Source organism: Meleagris gallopavo, chromosome 10 (genome assembly GCF_905368555.1).
Source record: "Meleagris gallopavo chromosome 10, MGAL_WU_HG_1.1, whole genome shotgun sequence".
NCBI lineage: Eukaryota > Metazoa > Chordata > Aves > Galliformes > Phasianidae > Meleagris > Meleagris gallopavo.
The window spans coordinates 7,000,333-7,016,655 of record NC_139413.1 but is presented as its reverse complement, the minus strand read 5'-3'; the positions used below and the strand labels follow the sequence as shown (position 1 = coordinate 7,016,655).

Below are 16,323 nucleotides of genomic sequence, written 5' to 3'. Positions count from 1 at the left end.
GGAACCGCTGATCGCGTTCACTTCCCATTCCCGCCCTGCCTCACCATAGAGATGCCAGGTGCGGCGTGTGCCGCGGGGCCTGCCGGGAAGGGAGTGGTGCGTCTCGGCCTCGCGGCGTAGCCGGCTGGCGGCACCCATAGCCCGAGGGTAGCGCGCGGGCCGCCGCCATGGCGGGAGGCAGCAGCGCCGGCGAGTGGTGCCTCATGGAGAGCGACCCGGGCGTCTTCACCGAACTCATCAAGGGCTTCGGTGAGGGAGCGGGGCCGGGGCGTTGCGGAACCCGGAGAGGCGTTATCGTATTGCAGGCCTTAGAGCGAGCAGGCCCTGCCGCAGCGCCGCCGCGTGTCTCCGGCTGCGGCAGCGCTCGCAGGGAGCCGGCTGGGCTGCGGGCCGTGTGTGTGTGTGTGTGTGGGCGGCTGGGGAGCAGGATGGGCGGCGTGATTGACTGTGCTGCTGGGTGACCTGCGAGGGGCTGCTTTCGAAACGTTGGGTTTTACGTTGACTTTCAATTGATCTGTTTGGTAGTAGTGCGGTTACACAGCTAAGTCCAGTCTTATTTGTCCTGTGCTTAATTAGGTTACAAACTGCTTTGTAATGTTGTGTATCCTAAAACGCAAAATTAACCACCTAATTTACTTATACGCTTTGATATCTATTTGTTCCATGGTGTGGATCCATGTAATCATAACAACGTCTTCCAGCATTTGAAGATCAAAAGGCTATTGAATTTTGCTGAGCTCTTGGTGAAATCACTTAAATTACATCAGGCCTTAATTTGGTCCTTTCTGTCTGCTGCAATTCTATAGATCACACAAAAAATAAACTGTTGCACTTGGCGTTTAAAATTTATCTCATAATAATAGAAGGAACTTAGTTTGTGAGAAATGATTCTTTCAAAAAGTTTACAGGAATTAATGAGCTTGGCTGTTCTCTTATGTTGCTGCAACCCAGAAATCATGAAGCTGTTGCTGGCTTATGACTAGTGAGTGTGGAAAATAAAACCTTGGTGAATGTCTACAAAGAGAAAATAAAAGGAAATGAGAATAGAGCTGCTTGGGTAAACGACTGTTTACAAGAATGGATAGTGATAGGACAAGGGAGAATGGTTTTAAACTAAGATGGGAGGTTTAGGTTAGATATTAGGAGGAAGTTTTTCACTCAGAGGGTGGTGACACACTGGAACAGGTTGCCCAAGGAGGTTGTGGATGCCCCATCCCTGGAGGCATTCAAGGCCGGGCTGGATGTGGCGCTGGGCAGTCTGGTCTGGTGGTTGGCGACCCTGCACAAAGCAGAGGTGGGTTGAAGCTAGATGATCACTGTGGTTCTTTTCAACCCAGGCCGTTCTATGATTGTGATTTTTTTATTATTTTTTTTTAATAAGTTACATCCCTTCAGTATCAGCAGTAGCTAAGGAAACATTCGTTTTTGTTTTTGTTTTGTGCAGGCTGCAGAGGAGCACAAGTAGAAGAAATATGGAGTTTAGAACCAGAAAACTTCGAAAAATTGAAGTAAGGAACTTTCCTTTCTAAGTTGTATGTTTTTTATTTATATTTGTGTGAACTCTCTGCAAGAAACTTGTCCTAAGCTTAGGTGGTGGGTGTTCAGTTTGCACTGAATTACATCAGGGTTTTGATTTAATCAAGTACTTCGCAATTAAATAACCTTTTATTAATGCTTTGTTTCATTAACTAACTTTTCTGTTTGTGGGTAGAGCTGATAACAGCAGCTAGGACGAGAAAAGTTTTCTAATGATTTTAGCATTGGTTTGCATTGCATCCTTTGAGGAGCTCCTCTTATCTTTCAGTATTTTATGTTTAAAAGGAGTGCCGAAACTTTCATTCCATTTCTTATGTGTGATTGATAAATAGCTATTAAAATATTTCCCAGTCACTCATTGGTTGAAAAGTGTGTTTTGCACCTATTATCATTACAGTGACCAGAAAAACTGGTCTTAACTTGCTAAATGCAAATTCAAACTGAAATTGTTTAGCTTGTGTGGAAAGAAGGCTTAAGTACGTTCTCCCTAATTAAAAGACTGTAGCTGAAAATTGCAGAGCAGGCTCCCTCTGTTTATAAATAAATAATAAACAGAATTACTGTGACAGCATACAGTTAAACTATCATTGATATATTTAAAAAAAAAAATACTAAAGCCAGTAACACCTATTTTGTTAATTGTTGTTTTGTTGATTTGTGGTTTTTTTTTTCTTCCTACGAATTTGATATTTTAGGCCAGTGCATGGGCTGATATTCCTTTTCAAGTGGCAGCCAGGAGAGGAACCAGCAGGTTCTGTTGTTCAAGATTCCAGGCTGGATACAATATTTTTTGCTAAACAGGTATGGCAAGTTTGATGTTTTTGTTAGACGTGTCATGAAACAGAGCACTTTATATGGAAAGATAAACCAGCTTTTTATTTAAATGTACGCAGCAATTAATACTTTTCGAAGTAAAGCAACTCAAATGCTCTGCAGTTGGGTCAGTATAACTCTAGGATAACACTTCAAGGTTTTATGGACCATTTTGGTCTGTACGTTTTAAGTCTGAAGTATTTAAATCAGAAAGCTTAAATTGAGTTACAGGAAAAATAAGTGTTTTCTGTTTGTGTGAAGAAATCTCCACGCTCTCCTAACTGAAAGCAGAAATGTGAAAAACAACAGAATCAATATCTGTAGCTCCCTGGCTTTTCTGTTTGTGTACTTCTATTAGGCAGATTGTCTTCTATTGGTTTTTGTTATTGTATGGGAACTGTTGAGTCACAGCCTCAAGCACTGATTGAGCACCTGGGGAAAGGACTGGGTCAGCCCTGGGAGCACAGGTGGAGGCAATTCAGCTGTGTGACTGCAAGGGGTGGAGCCTGGCTGCACCTCTCTTAGACTTCATTTAAGGGCTGACTGCCACTGGGGAAGGATCTCTGGTTGGAGATCCTTCCTTGGTGAAGCTTTCTGCTGTGAAGCTGGAATCTTCTGATACAGGTGAGCGATCTTCTTCCCTTCCTTTATAGCACCTTTCAATTTTGCTGCTCCTTCTGTCATCGCACCTTTGTTGTAATGCCTTTCCCATCATATTGGTCTAATTGCTACAATTATAATCCTTCTACCTTACTGTTTCATAAGTCATAAATGACTTTATTCCTTGGTTGATTTTATTATGTAGCTATTCCCCTGCTGCATGTCTTGACTCCTGCCAAGCAGTGTGCATCGTTCTTAAGACATAACAATCAGTATCAGTTTACCTTTGTCTTTACAGTTTCATAGGTGTCATAGGCACTGTTTTCAGTTTATGCTTTCTGAGTAATTAAATACTGCTGGAGATCAGTAGCCTGTGCCTATAGAGTAGCCTTATTGCAAACAAGGTCAGCAAAAATCCTTGATGCAGCTCTCATAGAGTAGCTACTTGGCAGGAGGAAATGACTGACACGAATCTAAAGAGGCTTCTTTTTCTCAAGTTAGAGCGAGCCTACCGTCATACAAGATATTTCATCTTTTTTTTTTCCTCTGAGTAAAATGGCCTCTGAAAAGTTTCTAAGCTTTCGTTTGCTCAGCATTATCTGCTTCCCCCTGATGTAAATGCTTCAAAAAGAGAAGTAAGTAAGAGTTAAGAAGGGTCTTGAGCTTTTAATTTTGTGTTGCAGAAAGTACTTTAGAAAGTCAGGGTAGTGCTAGGCTTGGTAACAAAAACATGAAAAATCATAAAGCAAACAATAAAAAGCTTTGTCTTCTAGAGTTCTTTGAAACACTTGTATTTTTTTTATTAAACCTTAAGATGTTAAAACTTCATGTTGTGAGCATGGAGGTACTTTGTACATCTTTACTTTACCTGCTCTCCTAGAACTGTTGTCTCGTAAGGTAGGTGTGCTGAAGTGAAACATTAAGCAATTTCCAGAGATGCTGATCTGGTGATTTGCTGTTGATAAGAATATAGAATGTCCAGGTCCTGCAAGCCTGTCTCCTTTAGATGCATGATTCTCGCCATCTCTTGCAATGGCTCACATGCTCATCGAACTTCCATGGCCAATTCATCTGATCAGCAAGCAGTTTTCTATAGATTTTGTGTGTTTTCTGGTTTAATTTCCTGCCGCTTTGTGAGATGCATTTGGTCAGTCAGCCTGTACAGGCCAGAGCTGGTAAAAGGTAAGTAGTGGCAACGGGTGACTTTGTGATAGTGACGATATTACTGCATTTCTTGAAACCACAGTCAGTAAATCTTGCTGAGTCATCCAGAAAGGAAGATTGACATTAATATTAGATATTCTTATTGTAAGATTCCTTCTATGGCTATCATACAGCAGGGTTTGTCACTTCTCTTTTTCCCCACAAAGCTTTAAGGCCGATTGCATGGTGTGGCTTTGAGGAGGAGAGGTATCTTTCAATTTTTTTCTTAGTAGTATTTGTAACATCTGAGAAAAAGTGATGACTAAAATAATGTGATTCATTTGTGGGATGGAATGTCAGAATCCCAGGTATCTTTTTTGGTTTAGCAAAGATTTCTGACTTTTGGTCTGCTGATCTGTATCTCAAAACTGAAATACTGAAGCACTGAAAAATCTCAAGAAACCTATTTGGCACTTTTTTTTCCCCTCCTCATACGTTATTTTCTTTTAAATGTTAGCATCAAAAGAGATCTGATATATGCCATCTTACTGCAGAGAAGTTCTAAAGTGAAATTCTGAGTCCTTTATGAGCAGGACTAAGTAGCTGTTAGTGCAAAACAGCAATTTAGTATGGAAAATAAGTGATGTTATCAGCAGCGTAGCTCTGTTGCGCTTCAGTGTTAATAAAATATTACATTTCTGTATTTTTTTCATTTGGGGAGGGGGAACCTTAAGTATTAACTATAAACTCTGACACTGTTTCCAGCAAAGAAAAAGCTTACAAAATTGCATTAAGAAACTACTTCTGTAAGAAGCTTTTACCTGCTCGTGGTTTGGTCTTACCCATTTCCATACCAATATGGTCGCTGAATTCTAAAATGTTGATGTTGTCTGACATGAAATCATGAGTATATTGGGAGGGAGGGAGGAGTTGAATTTTCAAGTCTGTTGAGTCTGCACGCTTATTAAAAGGTTTTGTTTTTTTTTTTTTTACTGGTCAGTTTTATGCATGCTCATCTTAAATTTGGCCTCCCTGTTATGCCTAGGTATGATTTGGTCCTCTATTTGAGGGCAGAGAACTCTGGATGATCTTACATACCCTTTGAGCTAGGATACCTAGGCACAATGAGGTGAGTTAAGGATCCAATTTCAGCCTTAACTCTGATTTTCTGATTTCTGTGTTGCATAAGTAGGCCCTTGCCATTATTTTTACATGCAGTGGTTATGTGATTGTACCCCTCAGTGTGTTTAGCTGTTGTCAGCACTGTTTAGAATAGCAGAGTTCTGTGCTGATCAGTGAGAAGCGAAAGCATCTTTTGACAGAAGATAAGGCCATTGCAGTAAACTTTCTTACTAAGATTTCTTTTTATTATTCTAATAACCCATTCAGATCTCATTACTGAAATACTGGCATAATGCCTTTATTTTGTGTGGTGTATTTATTTTATGCTGTATTGTAATGGTGGAATGTTACAGTTGTGATAGTAAAACAATAAATTAATCAGGGAGGAAACCTGCACCTTCAGAAGCAGGATCCTATTAATGATGCTGTTAACTACAAATCAAAGTTTTCTTGCTATCTTTGTGCTACTAATTGGAGCATATTGTGTGCTATTTTATTTTACTGTTTTCAATGCTGCAGTTGTCTACAAACTCAATTCTTCTGTTCTTTGACGCTAACAATTTTGGTAATGTTAAAATAGACCAAATATCTATGTTAAGGCTAAACTTGAGATTACAGATAACATCCTAAGTGGTGAACCTGCAGTGTACCTGATCAAAATCAGAAAAAGGTTTTCAGTAATGGAATATAACTATAGGAAGATAATATATATATTTTATATTTTTTTATTCCAAAGGATGATTTAAATAGGAGTTTTAAACAGGAATAAGTGTCAGAACTTAGTTCTAATGCCCAATTCTTTTACACTGGGCTTTGTCAAACCTACTTACTAAGTGAAGTCTTGTAATCTGCCAGTTATATTAGCAGTTACAGCACAAGGCTGCTTAAAGGTGTTGTGGTTTTGTTTGTTTTAAAGCTAGTCCATCAGCTGAATGTAATTTGTGATGTTAAAGTAGTGCAACCTTAAACTGACCCAGAAACTTCAACTGTTTTTTTAGACAGAGGTGCCTGCTTATGAATTATTGAGTCTTTAGTGAAAAAGTGTAACAAAATAACATGTTCAGGTATGTCCTTGCAATGGTTTATTGTAACCTAAGCTCTGCTTGGCGATACAGCAGTATTCTTGTGTGTTGGAATCTGGCTTCACATATCACTGGGTACACAGATATTTGGGGGGGTTTCAAAAATGTGTGACTGCTTTAAGTTGGAATCCTGAATATTAATGATTTAAGTAACCTTTCCAGGACTTCCTGGATAGAAAATACTCAGGCAAGTGTTGGGATTTCTGGGCAAATGCAGAAAATTCTAAAAATCAGGCTGAAAATCTTTCTAGGACAACCCGCATATATTGTCATGCAATATAAAAAGAAGTAGAAAATATTTTCAGTGTACGCTGAGACATCTTAAGTCACAGAAATACACTGGAAATTAAGGTAGATGGGTATCCTCACTGTCTCTCCCTAAAAGCATGTGCTGGGTGGATGTGTAGCAATGTTGGCCTGGCTGCGTGCACTGATAGAATGCTGTGCTGTAACAAACTTTGCACTTGTGTACCATAGGTACTAAGATCACTTCTTCCCTCCACCGTGGTACTTCTCTCACATCACCTAGGTCTGGGAATGTCACAGAATTGCAGGGGTTGGAATGGACCTCAAAAGATCAAGTCCTTCCCCCCAGAAGTCCTGCCCTATTACATCTACTGTCTGCATCGCCTTCTGATTCACGCATAGAAATCTTTCTGCTGCTTTTTCTTCCTGCCTTGCAGTTCTGGAGAGTGTTTGTAGTTTTGTAATATGTTTCCATTTCAATAACACTGGTCTAAGATCTGCATTTGTTCTGTGTTTTGCAGCAGTAAGACAGGGTAGTTTAACATTGTTCTTGTACACTTAAGTGGACTACTTCACAGAATAGTTAGAATCCAAAGTTTGTTTATGCTGAAAGGCAGATATTGAATGAAGCCACTGATCCATGTTAATCTTGTTTTTGGTGTTATTTCAAGCTCCTTTATCCAGCTGATCCAGTTTCTGAGCTGATCTGCCTCTAGACTCAAAACCCCTCTCTTGTTTTCCTTTCCCTTTTCGAATTCACTGTTGGGTTGGTGGTCTGTCAGAGCAGCTGTTGTTCCATCTTGATTTTTCAGTAAGGATCATCATATAGTGCATTCTCTGCCTTTCATGTTCTTAATTAGATCCTATTCTATAGATGGAAGTTAGCAGTGGTGTCCCTTCTTTCCAATAGCATGCTCTTTACCACAGGGATCACTACCATCCTTTCTACCTCTTCTGCCTTTCTCTGTCAGCTTATTTAATACCATGTTTATGCCACTGTTTCAGATTAGCTCTCTGTAATGCACAGGAGATCTTCCTGCTTTCATCCTGAGGTGCTGCAGCCGTGTCTGATACCACTTCCAAGTCAGACGACAGCAACTGTCAGTTCTTATTCTATAACAAGGGCAAGAGTACTTAGATCTTTGGAGTTATGTCTTTCTGTTAGGCTGTTATTTAGTTTTGTTCTGCTACTGTTCATTGCTTCACTGCCTTAGATTGACTCCCCTCAGTGCTCAATTGTTATATAATTGTGTGAAATCCAGCCATTAGCTTGCATGCCTGCAGTCTATTTAAGTTTCCTCAGTTTCTGTAATCTATTCTGACTCATGTGGCTATAACTTAAGACAACCAGATTTGCCTTAAACTAGGAAATGTTTTGTTATTACTTCATGATCTGCACTACAGAGACCTAATCTGGATGCCATGAAGTGTATTTAATACAGCATGTAGTGCTAACATAGTTGGATTTCTTTGAAGATGGAAACAAGTGATGTCTCTGAAGCCATTTCTGGAGTAGGAATGGCAATGCAGAGGACTGTGGTGGTTGACAGAAAGGCAGACACGTGGTCTGATTTATTCTGTCCCCTTTTGATGCCTGTACTACAACTGTTTGCAATCGGTGAGAATTCGGTGTTGATCGTGAAAAGTTGTTTGTTGGTGTGAGGGAAAGTTTTCTTTTTCCTCCTTTCTTGTAGGAAGTGGTTTTGCATTCGCAGCCCCAAAATGATTTTCGTATATTTTGCACAAAATCAACATCATTTCTGCCAGTCCTAATGGTTACCATCTTCAATTGCAAAATAGGCTTCTGGCTGAAAAAACTAGCCTGTAGCTCCCTCAGGAAAAAACTTGAGATGTCTTGTATTGTAACCTCATAACTTTATTGTTTTATGGTCATCTTTATATTCTTTTATACTGTATTTTAATGTGGATATTATTAAAAAAAAAAACAAAACACATTAGAGGCATTGCTGAAATATGAAGAGTTTTGATTGTGTTTTCTAACAGTGGAATATTAAACACAGATTTAAGAAACAGTTACACAAAGTAGTAACTTTGGTTCAAAAGGGTAGATGTATTGCCAATTAACAAGGGTAAAATCTAAATTTTCATATGGCTCTTTCTTCATCAAAACAGTCTTTAAAAATATAGTCTTCGTATCTCGAAACACCTGTAAGTTTTATTAGCTTGTCCCTTGGATATTTGATATGTTTTATCCTGCGTAACTTCTTAAAATATATATGTGTATACAGATCCTGTTAAGTGTCTTATTACCCCCCCATAAATATTTTTGGGGGCTCTTAATTCCTTTGGGAATTCTGATCATTCAAAAGAAACTCTTTGCAAGGATGACTTTTTTTTTTTTTTGCTATAAATACAATACAGTCTGAGTAGTTCACTCTGAATGCTATTTTAGTGGGATGACCACTAAAATCAGAGTGTTCTCATTTGATTTGTCCTTTTATCCTTTAATAAAGGACAAAAAGTGGAAGTAGTGAATCAGTAGAATGACAGTTTCTAAGCAGATAGTGTGAAATACTAGTTTAATCCATGAATAGTATACAGCAGCACTCAGTATTCATTTTATTAGTGCCTCCAGCACCGGTGCTTCTGTGGCTGCTCAGACTGTTTGCTATCATATTTTTAGAGTGAAGCCGTAATGTGACTCAGTAAGGAAAGTGTGTGTAATCAGAAGTGTTGCCAAGTATGAATTACACTTTTGACACTGATACTGAGCAAATTATCAACTCTTGTCCTCTTTTTCTAGGTGATAAATAATGCTTGTGCTACTCAAGCCATAGTAAGCGTGTTGTTAAATTGTGCTCATCAGGATATCCGTCTAGGAGAGACTTTGTCAGAATTCAAAGAATTTTCACAGAGTTTTGATGCTGCGGTGAGTGCCTGCTACTTCCTATATGTTAAGTAATCAGGCTTTCTATATGTATGCTTACCATTCAATTCTGTTACTCAATTTCAGATGAAAGGCTTGGCACTAAGCAACTCCGAAGTGATTCGACAAGTTCACAACAGCTTTGCCAGGTAGCAGGTGTTTTACATGTTTTCCAGCTAGGAAGAATTCATGCAAATTCCCTTTCATCTGATTTATTGATTTATTTATTTTTACATGTTCTTTGCAGACAGCAGATGTTTGAATTTGATGCAAAGTCTTCAGCAAAAGAAGAAGATGCATTTCACTTTGTAAGCTACGTTCCTGTTAATGGACGGCTGTATGAGCTGGATGGATTAAGGGAAGGACCAATTGATTTAGGTAGTATTTTGTTTTATTGTTAAAATAAAGGATGTTCAGAACTTGCTGCAACAAGCTGGTTATGTGTTGTTCAAAGAATAACTTACAGATTTCCTTAATATTCAATTAAGTCACATACTACTTACGTACTAAGGCAGCAATTCATATTGTTGTATTTTTGTTGATCAGAAAATCCATTTTTCCCCCTGCTTTCTCTTCCTGTGAAAGAAAATAGGTTGTTCTCTGCAGTGTCTCTTCAAACAAGTGAATGCAATATTAGAACTATGTAATGCTTTTGTTTATCCTTACTGGTACTATGCAGTCCCCTTGGCTAGAGTTTGTCTGCAACATTGTCTTTTGCTTGTGATACTGCCACCCAAGGTAACAGTTCCCAAGTCATGCTTTCAAGGATGTTGTTTTTCCCAGACTGTTGTCTGTCCTTTTATTTTGTGGGAGTTTGTGTACAGCTGTATATGGCTGACCCCACACTCTTGTCCATTATGCATCTGACACACAGTGCCCTTGTTTCCCCATGCGTAGCAAATAATTGCCAAAATATATTAAAGGATAGCTAGTTCCAGCTTGGTTTTGCTCTGTTAGAGTTCCTGTTTCATATCTTGTAATCTTAGTCTGTGGTATGTGTATCATCTTGCATCTTGAAAAGCTCTGTGGTATCAATCATGTTTTTGCACTTCCTTTAATGTCTTCTGTATCTCACAGTATTCCATACTCTGTCTCCAGTATCTTTTCTCAATGTACTTGTATGGGAACCGTTGAGTCATGGCCTGAAGTAATCTTTTTTTAATTTGTTTTTTCCTAGGTTCATGCAATCAAGATGACTGGATAAGTGCTGTGAGACCTGTCATAGAGAAACGGATACAAAAGTAAATGATTGTGATGCTTTTAAAATAGAACTCATTATGTAGATATATCTATGTATGTAAAAAGAAAAAAAAACAACAATTCTTTATTCTTGATTTCCTTCAATTAAAGGCTTTCAACTGAATTTCTAAGGAATGAAGCTTGTATATCCCTTTGTGTGTATCAGTGTGTGACTTCAGAACTTATTGCCCAGCATGAGCCAAATATGATGAATAGCTAAGTCTCAAATATGCTGTGTTCCAGTGTGGTTAGTCAAAGTAGGTATCTGTAGTGAAGAGAGATGCTGCTAGTACTTTGAAAAAAGATGGCTGTGAGTCTTTGCAAGTGAAAACTCATGTCCATTACCATTGATAATGTTTGGGTGTGCACTTATAATTGAAAACACCAGCTAATAAATACATCTGTATAGCTGCTATTTATAGAAAATTAACCTTAGGTATGTGGCTTGGTGTGGAAATTTCATCTAGAAGAATTCATCTGGAATTTCTTCAGCTTCACAGCTCTTACTCCAAGGTGCAGCAGCACTGAAGTTGTTAGAGTCAATTTTATGCCGTTTTTAGAAAGTAACTTCTGAAGTCTTCTACTTTAAGTCTTTCATCTGATACAACAAACCTAACTGCCAACTCACATTTTCAGGATTTATGCTCTTAAAGGGCTGCTAGTCTTAGTGCTGATTGTATTTCTCACATCATGTTAGTCTCCAACATCTTATAGCCAGAAACAGTACTGAGAGAGAGTACAGGTATTGCATGCAGTGTTCTTGTGCGGTTTTCCTTGTCAGCCATGCCCTATTGGGTTTTGTTGTCGTGGTGGTTTTTTGTTGTTTGCCTCCTTTTTCCCCTTTGGAATATAGCTTCAAATTCTTATTTTTTTTGTGAGAGCATACAGGAATAGTAGTATCTTGGGAGAACAGATTACTAGAAGTTACAGTTTGGGAAGTGGTAATCTGAGATTTTTATTTCATGGCAGAATTGGATCTGCAGCACAACTTGACTTAATACAACTGTGTGTGTTCCCCTGACGCTCCAAAAATGTATTCCCTTACAGTGGAAGGAAATCCTGAAGAAGACTTTCGAGTTTTTGTGTAAAACACTGATTTTGAAAGCTTTTTTTTTTCCTTCTTGTTCCTCTTACAGATACAGCGAAGGTGAGATAAGGTTTAATTTGATGGCTATTGTATCTGACAGAAAGATGATATATGAACAGAGAATTGCAGAACTACAGCGACAACTTGCAGAGGTAAGTCATGGCGTTTAAATTACTGGATTAGATCTGTGATAACAGTTCCATGTCTTTATTATTCACCACCTTTTGTCCCTTGCTTCTAATGAAGCATCGGCTAAAAGGAGGAAGGAAGGATGATTACATCTCTCTAGTGCAGTGCCACATGGAGATATGTGTTGTAGACCTAGTTAGTTTTCTGAGCACTGAGTACAGGGTAGCCACATCATTGTGTCAGTCTGTCCTGGCAAATATTCTGTAGCAATGGAACTATATTTTTTCCAAATAATGAAGCTAATCCACATAAAATCAACTGCAGAAATTTCATAAATAAGCAAAATCGATTTTCTTTAGCTGTAATTGGAATATTCAAACAGCAAGACTTTTTTTTTCTTTATTGAAATAAGAAGAGAGTGCATTAACTTCACTTTTTCTATTCTGTGGAAGGAGGAACCTATGGATACAGATCAAAGTAGTAACATGTTAAGTTCTATACAGTCAGAAGTTGCAAAATATCAGATGTTAATCGAAGAAGAAAACCAAAAACTAAAAAGATACAAGGTATGTTGCCTTTGCTTTTTTGATCCAAATATGGGAAACATGGCAAGGAAAAGCCAGCTGTTATGTCTATGGGTGGCTGTTGAAATTAATCTGTAGGAATTTGGGTATTAGAAATGTAACCTGTTGCAGCTTTAGATGCAAGCTCCCATGCCATTCCTGAATTTCATGTGTTAATCTTATCTTTCTGCTGAGCTTTCATACAAGCTTTTCCAGCTATCGTTGTCATTAACATTCATTATTTATTAAGCCAAGTTAGGAAGTCTTTGGACTTCATGTATAGAGTCCTTCTGTGTTTGCCCATACATCAACTAATCTGACACATAGATATTGCATTCAGTGAAGAAGCTCTCCTAGGCTATAAATTGTTTTTGGATTTTTTTGTTACAGTTTACCTACTGTCTTTTTCTTAAGCAGATAGCAGTGTAGGAACAACTGATGTGTTGTTCATTATCCTAAATAAGTATTTTATTCAAGTGCACTGAAAGGAGGGCATATCTACATTAATGAAAATTAGATATGGGAAAGCTTCTCTGAAATCATCCCGTAACTTTTTGATGATTCTGTAATACTGCTCAAGGAATGTTTTGAGAAGGAATAAAATTTAGAAGCTGGTAACCAATTGATTTTTTTTTCCCCTTTTTTTAGCAAATGATAATTTCATATTTATCTCTACTGTACTTATGCTAACTTCCTTTTCAGTGTTGTAAATTGCTGTGGCTACCTATTCTGGAGTAGCCACTGCATTATGTTCCATAGCATCAAGAAACTATACTGAAGTAATCAAAAACGTATGCACTTCATGAAGCATGAGAATAGGCAAAAAAAACTGAAATAGGGAGGCCAAAAAACGCTTAAACTTCCTAATTGTATTTTGAAATATTATGGAAATTACGTAGAAGTCAACTTCTTTCTCCAAGTTATCCACTTGGGGTCCTTAAGGAGAGTTTATGCCTTTATACACTAAGTTCATCTGACCTTTATTTTTTTTGCTATGTGCTCAAAAATTTGACTTGGACTTTATTTTGAACTGGCTAAAATGTAATAAAAAAAAAACTCCAATGGAGTCTTCAGAAGAAAAGAGAAAATCCACTTTTAGTGATACAATAATTTTGTTAATATTCTGAACTTATCTTTAGATTGAAAACATTAGAAGAAAACATAACTACCTGCCTTTCATCATGGAATTATTAAAGACTCTAGCAGAACATCAACAGTTAATACCATTAGTAGAAAAAGTGAGTATTTCTTAGCGGAATTGTAAGTAACAATGTATTACTATAACTTTTCATACATTCTATTTGAAAATGTGGTCTATTATACAGGCATGATTTTATTTTTTAACTAAAATTGGTTTGGCTGAATGGGGCTTTAAGCAACCTAGTCTGGGGGAATGCATTCCTGCCTATAGCAGGGAGTTGGAACTAGATGATCTTAAAGGTCCCTCCCAACCTAAATCATTCTGTGGTGTTGACAAACCCTATTTAAATGTCTGAGTACCCATATCTGTATACAAGACTTCCTTTTGCCAACCTGGCATCTGTTAAGACTGTCCTATTGATGTACTTCAATATTAACTCTAGGTGGCAGCCTGTGCACAAAGTTCTGGTAATTCAGAGGGCTTGACATTTTCTCTTCATTGTCCTGATGTAGATTCCCTGCTTTAATTGCTTTCTCCTTTGTACTCTATGTAGGAATTAATGTTGATTTGCTATTAGGATTTAAGCGTGTTCATTGAAGTTTGTCTGTCACCTTGGCAAGGTTATTAAATGTTCTGTATAGAAATACAGCTTTTTAAGTACTTGGCTCAAATTGTAATGAGATGGTAGTACCAGCTTGCCTGTCTGCTTGTGCAGTAGATAATATTTCTGATTTTGAACTCTAATTGAAGAAGGTCTGCATGTCACTACGTCGGGGGGGAAAAATGCTAAATACAAGGGCTTCTCTGAGAGTAATGCCTCCTGTTTTATTATGTTGGCCCATGACATCAGAGGCAGATTTGGTGGTGTGACAGTACAGGCTGAACCTTCTTGCCAATATCCCAATACGTGTTGTTGCCATATGACAGATGGCAGCAGAGGAGCAGTCTGACAGAATGATGTCTGACATGGAAGTGTGTATGAAGCAAAGGTGTGTCGTTTAATTCTTCCAGGCAGAAAATATTGTACCCATTGACCAATGCTTCTGAACACTTATGAAGACCAAATAGTGGATATGAGCACAGTGAGAGGCAGTAGGTGGTATGTGTCAGCAGTGGCACAGCACGTCACCTTTGCTGCTGCAGATTTCTACAAGCTCTAGTGAAAATGCATAGCTAATGGTGGTGGCATGAAAGTGAAAAAGAGCATTTTATAGCTGAGAATTTGCTCTATCAAATAACATTATTGTGGTCTTTGTATCTGTTGTGGCTTTCATGGAAATAAATAGGAGGGGTTTACATTCAGAACAACCTGTGCATTATGTGATGTGTATGTTCATTTACTAGAGTTTTGAGGAGTACTTTTGTAGACTGGTAGTTTACTGTAACATAGTAACTGGGGGTTTTAAACTAACACTTTATTTGTGTGTTATTCCTTATCAATTCATAGAATCACTCAGGTTGGAAAAGACCTTGAAGATCATCAGTCCAACCATGAAATTGATACAGGTTATAAGTAATCTGCAAAAAATCTTTGCTAGGAACTATTCTTTTTTCTACCCTATTTATGAAATAGTAGTAAAACTACAGTAGAATACTTATGAAGTGTCTGAGTTGACATGTAATTTGTTTCCTTCTGCAGTGTTCTGTGTAGAAGGCTCAGTGTTATGAGCAGTCAGTCAAATGTACAAAAGTTAGATCTTGGTATCATCAGAGTTTAACAGTATATCCCTTTGCTTTCTAGGCTAAAGAAAAACAGAACGCCAAGAAAGTTCAGGAGGCCAAGTGAAGATGGCCTTGCAAAATACATACAACTATGTGCTTCTGAAACTATTTTCATGACAACAAATAAAACTTTTCATAAATGTTAAATTTTGTCCATCGCACGTTTGACAATTGTAACAGTTTGTCTTATGCTGTATGCACGGGTCTAGTTTTTTTCCTTCCCTTGCATCTTGTGCATGTAGTACTACTACTAAGCAATTTTTAGGTTCTATTGGTCAAATTCCTTATTTAAGTCTGATTTCTGAATGTTTGGAAAGTGGGCTTAAACATGTGCAAGGAAAATGTACCCGTTTTGTCCCACATGAGTATATGGTAATGATGCAAATGCCGGAATTTAAGTCTAAGCATGAGCTTTCTTTGCTCATCCCTACTAACAGTTCTTCTGAGCTCATCCTCGTTATCCAGTTGTTCAGTGACATGCCCTGTGTCTTTGTTTTTTTTTGAAGTCCATGTCTAATTTTTTACAAAGTTGAAAACTACAAATTTAGCAGTAGAAACATTTGCAAAGACCGATGTATAATCTCAGATCTGCATTGCTTTAGTAGAAAAGATAATAAATATTCCCATTTTTATTTTGGCAAACTTTCTTCCTGTGGTATTTTTATTGTTGGATACGATAACGAAGATGTATTGAAGGTTGTCAGCCTTGTGACTGAGTATCTGCACTGAAGTTTTGTTTGCTGTTGTTTTGAGTGTTAGTACTGGATATAATCTAGTACTCCTGTATGTTATTTTTTTAAAATAATACTTTTTAATTGACCATAGGAAGTAAAAGGAAATTTAATTGTCAAAGAAAATGTTATAGCATAAGAAAAAACATTAATAAGGTTCTTGTTCATTGCGTTGGAGTGAAAGATACTTGATATGGACCAAAGGGAGTGCAAAGGCTTTTGCTTCCTTAGCACTACCGAGTTTCTACTCAGGACAGGCAAACTGTTTTGGTAAAAATAGTA

At 37.9% G+C, this 16,323-nt stretch overlaps 1 protein-coding gene across 1 annotated transcript; it reads left to right on the top strand.

The window, feature by feature from the left end:
- The first annotated feature begins 1 nt into the window (after position 1).
- On the top strand, positions 2-15,952 carry UCHL5 (ubiquitin C-terminal hydrolase L5). Its single transcript, XM_010715897.4, has 11 exons — positions 2-249; positions 1,445-1,508; positions 2,232-2,337; positions 9,307-9,432; positions 9,517-9,578; positions 9,677-9,807; positions 10,607-10,670; positions 11,805-11,907; positions 12,337-12,450; positions 13,587-13,685; positions 15,330-15,952. Exons 1-11 carry the CDS (start codon positions 168-170, stop codon positions 15,372-15,374), a joined length of 996 nt encoding a protein of 331 aa, XP_010714199.3. The 5' UTR covers positions 2-167; the 3' UTR covers positions 15,375-15,952.
- The last annotated feature ends 371 nt before the right edge of the window (positions 15,953-16,323 follow it).